This window comes from Oryx dammah, unplaced genomic scaffold (assembly GCF_014754425.2).
Source record: "Oryx dammah isolate SB20612 unplaced genomic scaffold, SCBI_Odam_1.1 HiC_scaffold_6, whole genome shotgun sequence".
Taxonomy (NCBI): domain Eukaryota; kingdom Metazoa; phylum Chordata; class Mammalia; order Artiodactyla; family Bovidae; genus Oryx; species Oryx dammah.
Genome location: NW_024070190.1, coordinates 16442912 through 16461107, shown reverse-complemented (window position 1 = coordinate 16461107; position 18196 = coordinate 16442912). Strand labels below are relative to the sequence as shown.

Below are 18196 nucleotides of genomic sequence, written 5' to 3'. Positions count from 1 at the left end.
ATGGTTATTCAGGGAAAACTCACTAAAAATGATACACTTTGAACCAATATTCCTGAAAAGTAAAGGAACACAGACGTCAAGAAAAAATTATAAATTATCAGATGTTGAACTTTGAACTATCAACAGCGAGGACGGATTGGTTTTGTTAATCAAGCACTGTAACAATCCACTCCTGAATTTGGTGATAATAACAAAAACAGCAAAATCAATACATTAGTTTTAAAAGGGAAGTGGTGATTTCCTGCCCAGATGGTCCCCTCACTTTGTTAAGCTTCTGATGCAGATGACTCCATGGAACATATTCGTTACTTAATCTTATTGGACCGAGTCTAACATGGCTAAACACAACTTTCCCAGATGGTTTCTTTCTTCCTTTGCTGAGCTATTTGCTACTTTCACATCCTGGAGTCACAAATCTTTCCAAAGACAGTTCTCCTAGAGAATGTTACCTAGCTGACCTTTCACAGGTTTAAAACACAGCTTCACAGTACCAGTCAGAGGAAAGGAGTCTGACTCGTCCCTTTAAAAACCAACTCTTCTCGATAGTCATGCTGTGGGTCCAGTAGGCCGGGAGGAGCCTGGATAGTCAGTTGTTTCCAGAGATGATAAAGCGCTCTGTGGGCCTGCCTTTCCGTCGTTATCTGTTGTGTGTGCCTGTCCTCAGTCGCTCAGTTCTGTCTGATTCTTTGCAACCCCGTGGCCCATAGTCGACTAGGCTCCTCTGTCCATGGAACCTTCCAGGCAAGAATGCAGGAGCAGGCTGCCAGGTCCCCTCCAGGGGAATCTTCCCGACCCCGGAACTCAGGCCACGCCTCCTGCACTGGCAGGCAGACTCTCCACCACTGCACCACCTGGGAAGCCTGAGGAATGCCTAGCAGTAGCAAGCCCTGGAGTTCCGAGATCCACACTGACTTCTGATGGTGAAAGCTGGCCTATTGCTTCATTTGGAAAAATGGAGTTTTTCTGTTCCTGTCTAGCTTCTTTCTGGCATACAAAAAAAAAAAAAACCAAATACAAAAACAAAAAAAGCACTGTACAAGTTATCTCTGAAGTGATTTAATATAGAGTTCTGCTTTAAACCTAAGTTTACAAAACACCGTGAGATGTAAAACATTTAATTTACTATGCTCTCCAAGTTGTGGTGTCATCAGTTAGCCATGGGGAATTAAAAATGGGAATATTTATTTATGTCCAGGGTTATATCTGTAAAAGTGAACGATCCAGCTCCTGAAGGAAAAGTATTTGTGGGAATATAAATATTATCCACAAAAAAAGAGAACCTTGGAATGTGTGTTAACATACAATAATGGTTAAATACATTTCCTTTTCATACATGTCTCTCTAAACTTTCCATGTATTTCTTGCCATAACAAAGTACCACATAGACTATGTGAGTAAAACAACAGACATTACTCTTCTCAGTTTAGGAGACTAGAAGTGCAAGATCAGGGTGTCAGCATGTTGGGCTTCTTCTGAGACCCCTCTCCTTGGCGTGCAGACGGTCACCTTCATGTAGACCCACACATGGTATTTATTCTGTGCGCATGCACTCCTCATTTTTTTGTTTTTTTATGACCTAATCTCTTCTTAGGTCATACAATAACCTCAGATATGCAGATGACACCACCCTTATGGCAGAAAGTGAAGAGGAGCTAAAAAGCCTCTTGATTAAAGTAAAAGAGGAGAGTGAAAAAGTTGGCTTAAAGCTCCACATTCAGAAAACTAAGATCATAGCATCTGGTCCCATCACTTCATGGGAAATAGATGGGAAATAGTGGAAACAGTGTCAGACTTTATTTTTGGGGGCTCCAAAATCACTGCAGATGGTGATTGCAGCCATGAAATTAAAAGATGCTTACTCCTTGGAAGAAAAGTTATGACCAACCTAGATAGCATATTCAAAAGCAGAGACATTACTTTGACAACAAAGGTCCGTCTAGTCAAGGCTATGGTTTTTCCTGTAGTCATGTATGGATGTGAGAGTTGGACTGTGAAGAAGGCTGAGAGCCGAAGAATTGATGCTTTTGAACTGTGGTGTTGGAGAAGACTCTTGAGAGTCCCTTGGACTGCAAGGAGATCCAACCAGTCCACTCTGAAGGAGATCAGCCCTGCGTGTTCTTTGGAAGGAATGATACTAAAGCTGAAACTCCAGTACTTTGGCCACCTCATGTGAAGAGTTGACTCATTGGAAAAGACCTTGATGCTGGGAGGGATTGGGGGCAGGAGGAGAAGGAGACGATAGAGGATGAGATGGCTGGATGGCATCATGGACTCGATGGACGTGAGTCTGAGTGAACTCCAGGAGATGGTGATGGACAGGGAGGCCTGGCGTGCTGCGATTCATGGGGTCGCAAAGAGTCAGACACGACTGAGTGACTGATCTGAACTGAACTGAACTGAACTGAACCTAATCTCTTCTTATAAGGATACTAGATTGCATCAGGGCCTCCCTGGTATCCTAGGACCCCCCACACCCACTGACTATAAATGCCTTCTACTATCAATGACCATGTGACCCATTCACAAACACTTTTGATGAGAAGCTAAATATAAATCTTATTCTACTTGATATTCTGTGTAATAAAAACACCATGTGCCTGGAGACAACTGCTTTAAGGCAAGAGTTTAGACAGTGAAGGCAGGCTCACATTTAAAAGGTACCTAAAAGATATTCCTTAGTATCATGAGTCATATAAAAGAGAAATTATAACTGTTGACATATCAAAGAACAGTCTTTTTGGACAGCTTTTCTGAGGAATTAAAGAAAAATGGAATCTGTATGAAAGTTCAATTTTGGAAAATAATGAATGCATTTACTCTTCAAACTTTTTATGGGATCCCTTTGAGAACTTCAAATGTTAAAATAACCTAATTGTATATTTTTAAAATATGTTCAACAGCAAATTAGATTCTCAAGTACATTAGGATATAAGATAACAAATGTAATTATATTGGAAATATCCCCTAAGTTTTAAGCATAGTAAAAGCCTTTCTGGATTATTTGGCTATTTTCCTACCAACAACATGAAAGGCAAGGTACTTGAGCTGAGATTAGCAGAGCACCACCCAGAGGCCATTCCTGTGGTTAGACCCAGGGAAAAGATGTGAAGATGATATACTGAGGGCCACACGTGCCAGTCCAGCAGCACCCCCAGCTCCCTTGCAGCGGTACACCCGGTCGGCTCTCATTGCCAAAAGCCTGTGTAGGGACTGGCACACGGGAGTCATGCAAAACACACGTCTTATCTAAGCAGTGAGTTTCATGACCGAATCCTACTCATGGAAGCTAAAAAATGGTTTTCAGAATTGGGTCAGTCTTGGCTGTGAGAGTAATTTGAGGAACTAAAGAAAAAAGCAACAATTTTGGTAAGGCCCTATCTACCTAGGGAATAGAATTAGAATGCTATTGTAAGTTGGTTTATTTATTATGGTTAATTAGTAAAAACTTGAACTAACAATAGGTCCACCTCATTTTTATATTTCTGTAACACAATTAAAAAAGAAAATGATTACAGGAGATAAAACTAAGCACAGAAAGCCATATATTTCATCGTAAATATGTCAAATTGCCAAATAAATAATTTACATGACTCATACCAATATGAGAACAACAGTGACTTCACTTTCATGGTTTATCTGTTTTAATCCTGATAGCATACCTTGCAGAGAAAGTGTCATTGGGCAGATCTGAAAAAAACTTTCAAGGTTCATTCATTTCTATATTGTTTTAAAATGATAATGTTCCAAAGCAGCTAAATGTACTTGATGAGATAAATGCATGTGTGGGGCTTAATATCAAGCAACAGTCTATCTGGCATCAGTCATCAAACAATTACAAAATGGAAAGCACATCCTGTACAAGCTGACAGACCCATTAACTCAGGAGCGCTGTGGGCAGACGTCCTGACACTGCAGGAATTACCAGAGAGCATTAATTTCAGCATTAATAAAATGGCAGCAGATAGATACAGCTGCCAGATGAATGAAGAAATAAGGTTACTGGCCTTGTTAAGCTCCCGTCTGATCTTCTCGGGCACAAACTGGTCGAGGTAGCGTCGGAAGTGCAGGGCGTCGATGGCAACGATCTCAGTGCTGCGCCGCTGCCAGTCGTCCCTGGGGCAGGACAGACGGGGGTGAGGAGGAGTGGAGAAAGGCACTCAGCAGACAACAACCCCCAGCCAGGGCAGGGTCGGAGACTTTGGCGGGGTTAACACGTTACAAACCAACCAAACAATGGCTTTATATCTCAGCAAATCAGGAAGTCCAAGGCACACATATTGTGGAGTACCAAGCATCAAGCAGTAAAATGAACAGACAGAACATACTGTAAACAGATACATCATTAACAGTGAGTCTTTGAGGTTAAAAGATTTGGTGGGCAAACCAAAGGGATTTAGCTCTTTGTTTTCCTCCCAACACCAAAGACCTGGCCTTAGTATCTGGACAAGAGCTCTTTCCTCTGTTCTGGAAGAGCTGCTCTAAGTCACTGAGTTTATAACATCGCCGTATATTGTCCAAAAACTAGTCCCAAGGAGTCAAGTGCTAAGGTAAAAAAAAAGTGTAACAATTCAAAATAAAATTCTACCTGCTGCCTTCAACTGCTGAGTGCACAAAATTATTTTTAAAAAGGCAAAGAAATCAAAGCAAACAATAGCAATTTGCCTGTGGAGACAGGAAAAGTTGGATGAGACGGTGATTTTGGAAACATGAGATTCTAAACGTTCATCTCTTTATAAACATGCCTATAATGATATTCCCATCAGTGCCTCACACTGAAGAACAGCAACAGAAGCCTCCATGCTAGTCTGTAAAGAATTATAAGGACTTACAAGTCCACTTAGTAACTGTTGCAGCCATATGCTTTATCCAAAACAAAGACAGACTAGCAACTGGACTTGAGATACTACAAAGAATAAGGCTGTATGGCTACAAGGGCGGCGGCTGATTCTTTCTGCCACAGTGGCTCTGCCCACTGAAACACACACACATTTGCCACACACACGTTTTCAATAAAAATTTGCCTCTGGGGAAGCAAAAATGTCAAACTATAAGAATGTATTTCAGTAAGAAACCAGAGACAGCAGCAGCAAAGCTCACCATAGGTTCTGCCAGCAACTGTTTTGTGGTATTAGGCAAATTGTCCCAACATAGGTTTCCCCCACTCACCTAATCTCACAGAAGTTAAAGACAACTAAAAAGGCTGTTTAAAGGCTTTAAGTTGTAATTAGAATCCACTCGAAATAAGTTTGTTGTTGAAAGTTAACCTTCACTGGATGCTTACAATTGGCAGCAGAGACACCTGTAGAGAGTTGTGCCTTTCCTGGTCTCGGTTTAGATATCTGGCTTTTCTTTCTCTGTTCTTGAGTACATAGAGATGGTGAATCTGTTTTAACTACTAGTGAACCTGTACTATCGAATTTCAGAAGAAAATTATATTTCTGAAGTGAGAGTAGACGGAAGACAGAACGTACCAGGGTCAAGCCCACATTCCTTAGCTTTTGGCCATGTGATACTCAAGTAGAAATGAACTCACCTTTCACTCCTATCTTCATGGCTCCGGGCCCAGCGGTATGTTTCAGCATAGCCTGTGTATTCACTGTACTGTTCAGAACCTGAAACAAATAATCTGCCACTATTATTTTTCAGAAAAAATTATTTCTTAGAAACTGTACCTTCTAAAGGGTCTCTGTTAAGAAACACACAAACAAGCAGATAAAAAACCCCACTAATCTTAATGACTTATTATTTCCCATGAAGAAAAAAGTGATGCCTCCAGAAGCAACCACAATATTTAATGTACAGTGAATGAATGGTCCAGTCAACAAAGAAAATAAAAGTCTGACATATTCATTTTTTCTTTCATGAGTACATAAAGACTGTGTTTTATAAAAGTCCACTCTCTTCAGTGTCAGTAATCTGATGGTAATATTTAATTTGCATTGTTGAGAAAATAAATTTTATATAAAAGTATCCCCTAGGAAAAGTATCAATAAGATTAAATTCAGGATTTGCCTAACAATAGGCAACATACTTCAAAGGGCTTTGTACATCCAGGATATTATGCATGAGAAGACAGGGAGGGAGAAGCGCATAATTAACATCTGGTAAGAACAGGTACCAAGCTTGGCCTTTAACGCAGGCGTCCAATTCATGGGACCTGAACATCGTAAGAGCAAGGGCGGTGTCCACAGCGGCAATAATTTCTGTTTAACTGAATAAGCTCATTCCAACGTCTATGGCCAACTCAATAACTGCTTGATAAGAATCAACAAACAGTAAAATTAAAAGCTGAAAACCTTGAGCAAGACAATACTTTTCACGTATGAAAAAGAGAAACAGGACAACATTGAGAACTAAGATTAACGCTATTTTTAGTACAGCTGACTCTTGAACAACGTGCGTTTGAACGGCATGGGTGCCTCACACTGCAGTTTTTCCAGTGGTAAACGTTACAGTGCCACACAATCTGCAGCTGACTGAATCCACAGGTGTGGCCCCCACAAGTGGAGGAAACAGGTACTCGAAGGGCTACCTTGTAAGTTCCCTACACACGGAAGTTGTATGTGGATTTTATGGTCCTACTTTTCTCTTCAAAAGATATACTTCAGTGGCAAAGTGAAAGTCACTCAGGTGTATCTAACTCTTTGCGACCCCATGGACTATACAGTCCATGGAATTCTCCAGACCAGAATACTGGAGTGGGTTCTAATGCCCTCCTCCAGGGGATCTTCCCAACCCAGGGATTGAACCCAGGTCTCCTGCATTGCAGGCAGATTCTTTACCAGCTGAGCCTCAAGGGAAGCCCAAGAATACTGGAGCGGGTAGCCTATCCCTTCTTGAGCGGATCTTCCCGACTCAGAAATCAAACCGGGGTCTCCTCCACTGCAGGTGGATTCTTTTCCAACTGAGCTATCAGGGAAGCCCATACTTCCATGGGGTTCCTACCAAAATGAATAAACCGAATCTAGTTATGAAAAAACACTGGGCAACCCCTCAAAAGAGATATTCTACGAAGTGATGGTCCCATCACTTCATGGGAAATAGATGGGGAAACAGTGGAAACAGTGTCAGACTTTATTTTCTGGGCTCCAAAATCACTGCAGATGGTGATTGCAGCCATAAAATTAAAAGACGCTTACTCCTTGGAAGGAAAGTTATGACCAACCTAGATAGCATATTCAAAAGCAGAGACATTACTTTGACAACAAAGGTCCATCTAGTCAAGGCTATGGTTTTTCCAGTAGTTATGTATGGATGTGAGAGTTGGACTGTGAAGAAAGCTGAGCGCTGAAGAATTGATGCTTTTGAACTGTGGTGTTGGAGAAGACTCTCGGGAGTCCCTTGGACTGCAAGGAGATCCAACCAGTCCATTCTGAAGGAGATCAGCCCTGGGTGTTCTTTGGAAGGACTGATGCTGAAGCTGAAACTCCAGTACTTTGGCCACCTCATGCGAAGAATTGACTCACTGGAAAAGACTCTGATGCTGGGAGGGATTGGGAGCAGGAGGAGAAGGGGACGACAGAGGATGAGATGGCTGGATGGCATCACTGACTCGATGGACGTGAGTTTGAGTGAACTCTGGGAGTTGGTGATGGACAGGGAGGCCTGGCGTGCTGTGATTCATGGGGTCGCAAAGAGTCGGACACGACTGAGCGACTGAACTGAACTGAACCAAGTAATTGGCTTATATATTTTAAAAATATCAAGGTGAATGAACACAAGGCTGAGAAAGTGTCCCAGTTTAAGGAATGTGTGACAAGTATATTCAAAGAGAAGACATGTGCATCCTTACATTCACAGCAGCACTGTTAACACAGCCAAGACATGGACACACGGACACACACGGACACACACACACACACACACAGTGAACTATGACTGAGCCACCAAAAAGAATGGAATAATGTCACCTGCAGTAACTTGAATGGACCTGGAGATTATCGTACTAAGCAAAGTAAGTCAGCAGAGAAAGACAGATACCACATGGTATCACTTATATGTGGAATATAATGACACAAATAAGAACATTTACAAAACATACACAGACTCAGACACAGAGAACAGGCTGCGGTTGCCGAGGCGAAGTGGGAGTAGGGGGAGAAGGACTGGCAGTCTGGGAACAGGAAAGGAAAATTATTGTATAAAGTGTGGGAACAACAAGGTCCCACTGTAGAGCAGAGGGAACTATATTCAATATCCTGTGACGAACCATGATGGAAAAGAATACGAAGAAAACTATATGCATATATATATAACTTAGTCACTGTGCTGTACAAAGGAAATTAACACAACGTTAAAACTGTTCTTCAATAAAATTTTTTTAAGAAGTCAAATCTTCCCGAATTGATCTGTAGATTCAAAACAGCCTTAATTAAATTAAAATTCTAGGACTGCCCTGGTGGTGCAGTGGGTATGAATCCGCCTGCCAATACAGGGGACACAGGTTTGATCCCTGGTCTAAGATTTCCACGGGCTGTGCAGCAACTAAGCCGGTGAGTCGCAACTACTGAGCCTGTGTGCCTAGAACCCGTGCTCCACAGTGAGAGAAGCTACCACAATGAGGGGCCCAGGCACCACCACTGAGGGGAGGCCCCCACTCACCACAGCCAGACAAAGCACGCACAAAGCAACCAACACCCAGCGCAGCCAAAACACGTAAGTAAATAAATAAAATTATTTTTTTTAATTCTAAGACACTTTTTTGTAGATAAATTCAACAAACAACTCTGAAGAACAAAGTTGGAGGGCTCACACTGATTTCACAAATTATTATAAAACTACAGTAATCAAATCAGAAAGAATTTTTTTAAAAAAACCCTCAAAAACAAAACAAAACCCAAAACCCCGAATTAATAAACTGGACTTCAAAATTAGAAACTTCTGTTTTTCAAAAGTCATTGAAGATAATGAAAAGATTTATTCCATGTACCTGATAAAAGACTTATCTAAAACATATAAAGCACTTCCAAAACTCAAGAGTAAAAAACTATACCAGTGGCTGGTTCATGTTGATGTATGGCAAAAACCACCACAACACTGTAAAGTCATCAGCCTCCAACTAAAATAAAGAAATTAATTTAAAAGAAAAAAAAAAACCCAACTAAAACACAGGCAAAAAGATGACTTCATGTGAGTAGCCATATGTCAAAACTCACCTAATTGTACACTTTTAATATACATTATTTGTTATATGCCAATTATACTTCAATAAAACTGTTAAAAATTTAATCTGTCTTCTTTACTAGACTGACAGCTTCTCAAGGGCAGGAAGTATAAATTATTAACGTTTGTGCCTACATTAGCATTAGCATCTTCCCCTGGAGGAGGGCACAGCAACCCACTCCAGTATTCTTGCCTGGAGAATCCCACGGACAAGGAGCCTGGCGGGCTCAGTCCCTGGGGTCTCAAAGAGTCGGACAGGACTGAAGTGACTTACCACGCACGCACCAACGTAAGAATACAGAAGCAGCTGAGCAAGTACTTGCTGCATAAACATAATTAACAAGCAAAACAGGGAAGTACATTGAGGTTAAGATGAACCCAGAAATACTTAATCTGGATTAAGTATTATGTAACTGACATATATTTAAAAACTCATTTACCAAGAGCAGGGCATGGCAAGAGCCATGAGGAATCACCCAAAGTGAACCCTTGAGTAGCCTAATCTCACTGAACTGCATTTCAACACCTAAAACTCAAGCCTGTCAATAATTTTTATATTGTTTATCTCATAGAATTGCTTGGAAAACCAAATAAAATAAATTTAAAACCCTTTAATACCTTCAGTTGGTATTTGGTGTCATCAGACTTAACTTTGTAAGACAGTAGAGAAACCAAGGGATTCCCTGGTGGCTTAGCTGGAACAGAACCTGCCTGCCAGGGCGGAAGACGTAAGAGACACGGGCTCGATCCCTGGATTGGGAAGATCCCCCAGAGATGACAAGGGCAACCTGCTCCAGTATTCTTGCCTGGAAAATTCTATGGACAGAGGAGCCCGGCAGTCGCAGAGCGCTGGACACGACTGAGCACGTAGACACATATGCTAGAGAAACCAAAAGCATCTGACTCCACTTATGCAAGGCTGGAAAGAAGCCTGGGCTGCGGAACAACTGCAAAGAGAGAGACGGGAACAATCTTCTTCTGTCTTTGCCCCCGCAGTGGGCAAATCTGTTTATTATTCTTAGCAATAATAATAATAATAATAATGCCTACTCCGATCTCTTAATTACAGATAACAAACACCTGTCTTTTGAAAAGTGGTTAAAAAATATAAAATACCAATGATCAATTTCTATTGCATTTTAGAGCGGTTTCTGTCTTCTTTCCTAAGAGAAACAAAGTTAGGTTTATTTCCTTCGGGTTTGGGAAATCAAAAATGTACATACAGAAGCTTTTGCTCTCAACAAATTAAATGTTGAGTTTTCTAAGGAAACATCTTTCACAACTATGTTGTTTGTTCTGAAAGACAACTGCCCTTAGCTTGTTGGAAATTTAAATTTGTTGATAAACTTTTCTGAAAATGCAAAGGAAACAATGACAACAGCAAAGAAGAGACAAAAGTCTGAATGATCTTTGTGATAGCTCTCCCTAGGGATAGGCTTAAGACTTCATGCTCAAAGATAAATCTTCACCTAAGTTAAAAACTTAAGGAACCCATTTAAATCTTTTCAAGAGCTTATTACAACTTTATGAGTTCTTAGATTTAGAAGTAAGAAAAATTCTTATTTTCTTTTATTAGTAATGAAAATTTATGATGAGAACAGCAAAAAATAATTGGAGATTAAAGAAATTCTACATACTAATGGGTTATGCCCCTAGCAAGAAGGTTTATACAAAAACCATCTACCCCAATTTTATTAGTATCATTAAAACAGTGGTGATTATGCAGCAGAAAGAATACTCTTGCCTTTCATTCCCATGACTAATAAAAATTAAGAAAAGTTAAACTCCAACTGAATTTGGGTCTTTCCCAATCAGCTGGTGTCATTAGTAGTGATGTAGGGCCGACCGACCTAGATAGCATATTCACAAGCAGAAACATTACTTTGCCAATAAAGGTGGCTCAGATGGTAAAGCGTCTGTCTACAATGTGGGAGACCTGGGTTCGAGCCCTGGGTTGGAAAGATCCCCTGGAGAAGGAAATGGCACCCCACTCCAGTACTGTTGCCTGGAAATCCCATGGACAGAGGAGCCTGGTGGGCTACAGTCTATGGGGTCGCAAAGAGTCAGACACGACTGAGTGACTTCACTTCACTTCAGTCAAGGCTATGGTTTTTCCAGTAGTCGTGTATGGATGTGAGAGTTGAACTGTGAAGAAAGCTGAGCGCCGAAGGATTGATGCTTTTGAACTGTGGTGTTGGAGAAGACTCTTGAGAGTCTCTTGGACCGCAAGGAGATCCAACCAGTCCATTCTGAAGGAGATCAGCCCTGGGATTTCTTTGGAAGGAATGATGCTAAAGCTGAAGCTCCAGTACTTTGGCCACCTCATGCGAAGAGTTGACTCACTGGAAAAGACCCTGATGCTGGGAGGGATTGGGGGCAGGAGGAGAAGGGGACGACCGAGGATGAGATGGCTGGATGGCATCACCGACTCGATGGACGTGAGTCTGAGTGAACTCCGGGAGTTGGTGATGGACAGAGAGGCCTGGCGTGCTGCGATTCATGGGGTCGCAAAGAGTCGGACACGACTGAGCGACTGAACTGAACTGAGGACTGTTTTTGTAGCGATGGGCACCTCTAGTGTTACTCAATGAAAAGCACCAGTACTATAAACAAGGGGGTCCACTTCTGTCCTCTCTATCAATTCTGTTGATATAAGGACCTGTGATGCTTAGGCCAATCTGGTTCACTAGGGGCAGGTTTTATATTAAGCACTTACCAACATTCTGCTCAGTAAGTGTCATGCCTAGGCATCTTCTTTATGTTCTCACAGAAATATCAAAACAATATCACAGCACCACAGTAACACCTTTTAGTACCGAAGCTATTTATTGGATGTTCTGGGGGAACATTAGGGGAAAAGCATAGCAGGGGTAAAATTAGAGTTTTTAATTCCTTCCCTCTATCCATACTTATTGAAAGGTTTTAACTCATGACTGCTCCAGGGAGAATTACAGCAAGTAGAGGAGTAACACTGTCTGGATAAAAGTATTTGCCTGTTTGCACGACCTGTTTCATATTCATTTAAAAGTCTGAAACCAACCAGATGCCCCACAATGATGATAAATTTAATTTATTTCCAATTTCTCAAACTCTTCTACAGATTCAGGCAGCAGAGTCACAGCCATTAGCTCACTGAGTCTGGATGAATCATTGAAGGAATGGAATTGATCAGGCAGATAGATTGCAGTACATGGTTAAGAGCCTCCAAAGAAGGGAGATGGCAGAAATCCAACATCAAATAGATGATGAAATGGCCATTTCCATTAAGGGAACATCACATCACAGATATTAATTAGGAGGCACTAAAACAGAGTTGAGTGGATATGGGGGAAAATGGTGAGGTAAAGTCACCCCGGTGTCCTTAGCCTGAGGTAATTACAGATGTGAGGGTGAGTCACGGATCTGCGATTTTCCATCTATTTTACAATGGCTGCAGGTAAATTAGACCAGATATAACTCCAGAGTGATGAAGCTCCTTTAGACTGGGGAGAAACTATCCTTAAAAAAGGAAAAAAATCTAATGTTTTACTAGTCCCAGGGAAATTACATCCTTTATTTACAGAAACATTGATGGAAAACGGCAGGAGACTGCTTTTCTCGTGCAGCAGAAGCACGGCAAGTGAGACAGGTGAGCCTTCAGTTTAGATGCCCTGCACTCTAACACATCTCTTACAAATTCATCTTTAAAAATGGATGGAATATTTTGTTCTGAGTCTTCAGTTCAAATCTAGCTCAACAGCTAAAAAGTAAAAATTTTTATTGTCTCCAGTATTATTCGATACACTCAAATACTGGAGACAATCACATTCCAGACCTTCAGTGCCCTCTAAAACAGTCTGAGATCAATATTCAAACTATTCATAAGCCCAACAATGATTTATGACAGTTTAATTTTTTTGTTTGTAGCTCCATACACTTTTTTCCCCTAATAACTTCTAACTGCACCCTTAACTGCATGCATAATACAGAACAAATGCAGGTGGGTGACCAGTATGTGAGTTGAGACAATGCTGAGAATAAAAGGGTTCATCTTTCTCTCTCAGTACATTTTGGATCAACCTCAGAATACTGGATGAAATGCTTCAGGTTATTAACTTCAGGTTACAGCTGCATTTCTATCAAAGAAATTTCTTTGCTGAAGTTCCATTCTAAACTTCCCACAAACTCAATCAACAATTTTTATTTTTTTGCCTTACCTCACCAAAACAGCAGAATCACAAGGATATTATAAAAAATAATATAGCATTATCTAAAAGGTGTGGGATAACTTGTTGAAAGCCCTTTCACCTATAAGCACTTCTAAAAGATCAGGACATGTCAGCGAAAATGATGGCATAAAAACCTCACAGAATTCCTTATCCATAAAAATAATAATTATTATTATGATAAAAAAATAATAACTGAACACCGGTAAAACTTGTGAGAATAATCTTTTTCTGAACTGTAGGAATTAACCAAAGGCTTGCAGCAGTCTGAGAAGTGTTTATTAAAGAAAAACTGACCGAATATTGGTAAACACAGTAAGTTGTATATATCCTGATAACAAGCCTCACTCTGATCTTGAAGTTCCATGCAAGCAGGAAGAAGTGTCAACTGCCTGGTGGAGTGTTGAAGGTGAGCCCCAACATAAACACAGAGCCCTTTGGCAAAGAATGAGTGACTTATAAGTTCTAGGCTTTTAAAGAAATCTCTGTCTAATCATTAGCTAACCACTAATCTAACCATCCAGAGATTTCAGTGACCACACATGAAATACAGATTTCACAGATTAAACAAATAGCAACAAAGACAAACTCTGAGGAAAAGAGAAAATCTGATTCCAAGAGTTGCCACATTTAAAATGTCCAGTTTTCAAAAAATTGAGACATGCAAAGAAACAAGAAAGTTGGGTCCATCTTCAGGGAACAAAAGTATTCATGAGTAACTGTCCCTGAGAAGCTCAGATGCTGGACTTACTAAACAGAAACTTTAAGTCAAATGTTTTAAATATGTCAAAAAAAAAACCTAGAGAAAATTATGTCTAAATAACTAAATTAAAATATGAGAACAATGCCTCACAAATAGAGAATCTCAATAGAGATAAGAATCAAATAGAAATTCTATAGTTTAAGAGTATAATACCTGGAATAAACATTTCACTGAAAGGATTAAAAAACAGATTACAGATGGCAGAAGGGGGAGTCAGTGAACTCAAAGATAAGTCAATTAAAATTATCCAGTTCAGAAACAGAAAGAATGAAGAAAAATGAACAGAATTCAGAGACCAATGGGACATCGCCAAATGTACCAACTAAACTCCAACTTTGGCCACCTGATGTGAAGATATGACTTATTGGAAAAGACCCTGACACTGGGAAAGACTGAAGAAAGGAGGAGACAGGGATGACAGAGGATGAGATGGTTGGGTGGCATCACCAACTCGATGGACATGAGTTTGAGCAAGCTCCGAGAGTTGGTGATGGACAGGAGAGCCTGGGGTGCTGCAGTCCACGGGGTCACAGAGTCGGACACGACTGAGCGACCGAACTGAACTGAACCAACACATGCATAACAGGAGTCCTAGCAAGAAAGAGGAGAGAAGGGAACACAAAAAATAGACTTAGAGGTATAATGGCCAAAAATGTACCAAATTTATATAAACATTCAAGACATTCAATGAATCCAAATAGGATAAAGTCAAAGAGATATACACATCACAGAACAGTTGAAAGACAAAGAGGAAATCCTGAAAGCAGAACATAAGGGACAAAATTTAGATACATCCCTGTAGGTTGCCTACAAATGTATCTGAGATAAACACTGTGGCCCCAGAGTCTTAGCCCTGTCACATACCTCTTGGTAGATGGACTAAGCTGAGTTATACATTTGATAGAACAGGAGACGGTTTTCATCCCACTGTAATCTTTGAGAATGACAGTCAAGCGAATTCTTCTGCACTTAGTCTGTGAGTCTCCTGCACTAATCTCAAAGTGGGAATAGACTGAAAGAGGAAATGAATCTTCTTTTGCAGAAAGAAGAAAAGCATCGCCAACTGATGGCTGGTTACAGCTTTTATATGGGAATGTCCTCTCAGGCGGACTTCCTAGGTGGTACAGTGGTAAAGAATCTGCCTGCCAAGGCAAGAGACAAAAGAGACGTGGGTTCAATCCCTGGGTGAGGAAGATCCCCTGGAGAAGGAAATGCCAACCCCCTCCAGTGTTCTTGCCTGGAGAATCCCATGGACAGAGCAGCCTGGCGGGCCACAGTGCATGGGGCTGCAAACAGCTGGACAGGACACAGAACATTCTTTTAGGTCCCTGAATACAACAGGCTCGCCTTCCCTACGGGGGCTGATCAGGAGTTTCCTAAGGGTTATGAGTTAACCGTCATTGTTTTGGATAGCTTATACACAAGAAAATACTCTGACACAGTGATATTGCAATCTGGAGAAACTTAAGGAAAATGCTGTAAACCCTGGTAATAGGCCTCTAAGGATAAATTTAACTAGGTTTCCATCTTTTCTCCTCCCATGGTAACATAAGTCAAAGAGGCACTATGATAATCATACTTTGCCTCTTAAGATTAGAAATTAGAATAAATATAAGGTTACGGATTCATTTCCCTTCTATAAAGCTTACTGTTGTATTCACCCTCTTCAAACTGCAACTGTTTTTTTCTACTTAGTGTGTTCATACTGAAGTGCAACAAATCACTCTGGATGTATAATAAAAGGATAGTAATAGGATTCATGCTCAAAGACAAATCACTATCCTTTTTTTAAGGGTACTATACCAGAAAATTTTCAAACCAGAGAGTGACTGAACCATCTCTACCCTTGTTCCTCAGATAAAGAAACCAACAAAGAAAATGTGGGGATAAAATCTCTTACTCAAGATTATGAAAATGAAACTAACAATTTAAAAACACCAAGTATAAATTAATGAAATAAAATATTAAGACTAACTCCTTTGTTGTTCACCAAAAACTATCACAACATTGTTAATTGGCTATACCTCAATACAAAATAAAAAGTTTAAAAAAAAAATATTGGGACCAATGCCCATGGAAAAGAAAAGCTAGAACTTAGTGGCCTCCAGCCTTCATGATCGTCGTAGATGGAGAGCTACTGCACTGCGCAGATGTCTCAGAACTGACCTGTGATGATGAGACATTCATTGTGATCCAGCACCTCGGTGAAGAGCCGTGAAACAATCAACTCAGGGTTGATTAAGAAGCGGATTTCTTCCTGCACAAGTCCTGCGCTGGTGACACCACCTCCAACAAAACGGTTTGCAAAATCCACCTGTTTGGGAAAATGTGACATGTTAAATGCTGATTCCAGATACCTACGTTTATGACTGAGAAGTACCCCTCTCAGCTCTGACCTTCCTTCCCTTCCCTATATAAACCAATCCCCAGATTATCACTCCTCCCAGGGACACTGGCTTGTGGTGGGCTGCACTCTCTCCACTTCACTGCAGTCAGCATCTCTGAATATTTCTTTGGATTCCAAAACCTTAGAATTTGCGTTTAGGCAAAAGCCTCAATGTAATCATATGGGCTCTTGTTTAGAAAACTTATTTGTGCTCTGAGGGCTACAAATCAAGGGAGGTTTTATCTGGAAAGGTTTTAAGGTCATTTCTCCACCATTCACTACTCAGTTGCCGTTTATGTACTTCATATGACATTAATATAATTACACAAACATATCTCATCTTATTGTGCTTTGCTTTATAGCACTTCACAGATATTGCAATTTTTTTTTTTTTAAACAAACTGAATGTTTATATCAACCCTGCATCAAGCAAGGCTCTTGGTGCCATTTAACAAATAGCATTTGCTCACTTTGTGTCATATTTTGGTAATCCCTGAAATATTTCAAACCCTCAACCAGCAAAAAGACTATGACTTGTGGAAAATTCAGATGATGGCTGGAATTTTTTTAGCAAGAAGTACTTTTTAATCAAGGGATGTACATTTCCTTAGACATCAACGCTATTGGACACGTAAAAGCCCACAGTATAGTGTAAACATAACTTTTATAAACACTGGGAAACAAAAAAGTTCATGTGACTTGCTTTATTGTGGTAGTCTGGAACTGAACCCATGACATCTTCAAGGTACATAGCCTGTACCTGTTTTATATAACATGGCAATCAAACACTTGTCCTTAAAAGATCTGAAAAGTTTAGGAAGTAACCTTTTCTGAGTAATTTTTTTTCTTTTCTAAAAAATTTATTTATTTTTAAATTGAAGATAGCTGCTTTACAGAATCGAACTGCCCTCTTACCTCCCTCCCCACCCCACCCCTCTAGGCTACAGAGCCCTGGTCTTAATTTCCTGCGTCATACAGCAAGTTCCCACTGGCTATCTATTGTGCGTATGGTAATGCTATGGTGATCTAAGTTTCCACATTACTCTCTCCATACATCCCACCCTCTTCCTGCCCACCCTCCACCCATGTCTGTAAGTCTGTTCTCTATGTCTGCATTTCCATTGTGCCCAGCAAATAATTTCATCAGGACCATCTTTCTAAATTCCATATATATGCGTTAGTCTATGACACTTGTTCTTTTTTTCTGACTTAGTTCACCCTGCAAAATAGGCTCTAGGATGAACCTATTATACTCTATTATACAGAGTATAATAACTTTTTAAGGGATAAAGATTTCTTCCTTCTAAATTCAATCACAAGCCCCAAACTGCATAAATATTACAAACTTTTTCTTTTAATACACCTAAGGGGAGGAAAATGAAGTTTAAAAAAATCTAGTGTAACAAGAAATTAATACTTGAAATTTAGTTTAAAATTACATGTAAGTTTTCTATGGAGCACTATGATGGGATCCCCAAGTTCCTACTAATAAAGTTGGGTGGGTTAGACAATCCTCAAGAGAAAGTGAATTCTAGAAGACAGTGAAGGACAGGGAACCCTGGGGTTGCAAAGAGTTGGATATGACTCAGCAACTGGACAACAAGAGAAAGCAAACTCAGCCTGCCAGCATTATTTGTCTTAAACTTACTATGTCCTCAACAGTATGCCAGGCTCTATGGG

The 18196-nt window shown here is 40.4% G+C and overlaps 1 protein-coding gene across 2 annotated transcripts in view; it reads right to left on the bottom strand.

The window, feature by feature from the left end:
* PARG (poly(ADP-ribose) glycohydrolase) overlaps positions 1–18196 on the bottom strand; it is a 116523-nt gene that overhangs the window by 20101 nt on the left and 78226 nt on the right. For both annotated transcript variants that reach the window (XM_040242842.1, XM_040242841.1), the window contains exons 13-15: positions 16297–16444; positions 5534–5612; positions 4005–4113 (exon numbers count right to left, since the gene is read on the bottom strand). In XM_040242842.1, the coding sequence (XP_040098776.1) occupies positions 4005–4113; positions 5534–5612; positions 16297–16444 (336 nt within the window). The remainder of the gene's footprint in view (positions 1–4004; positions 4114–5533; positions 5613–16296; positions 16445–18196) is intronic.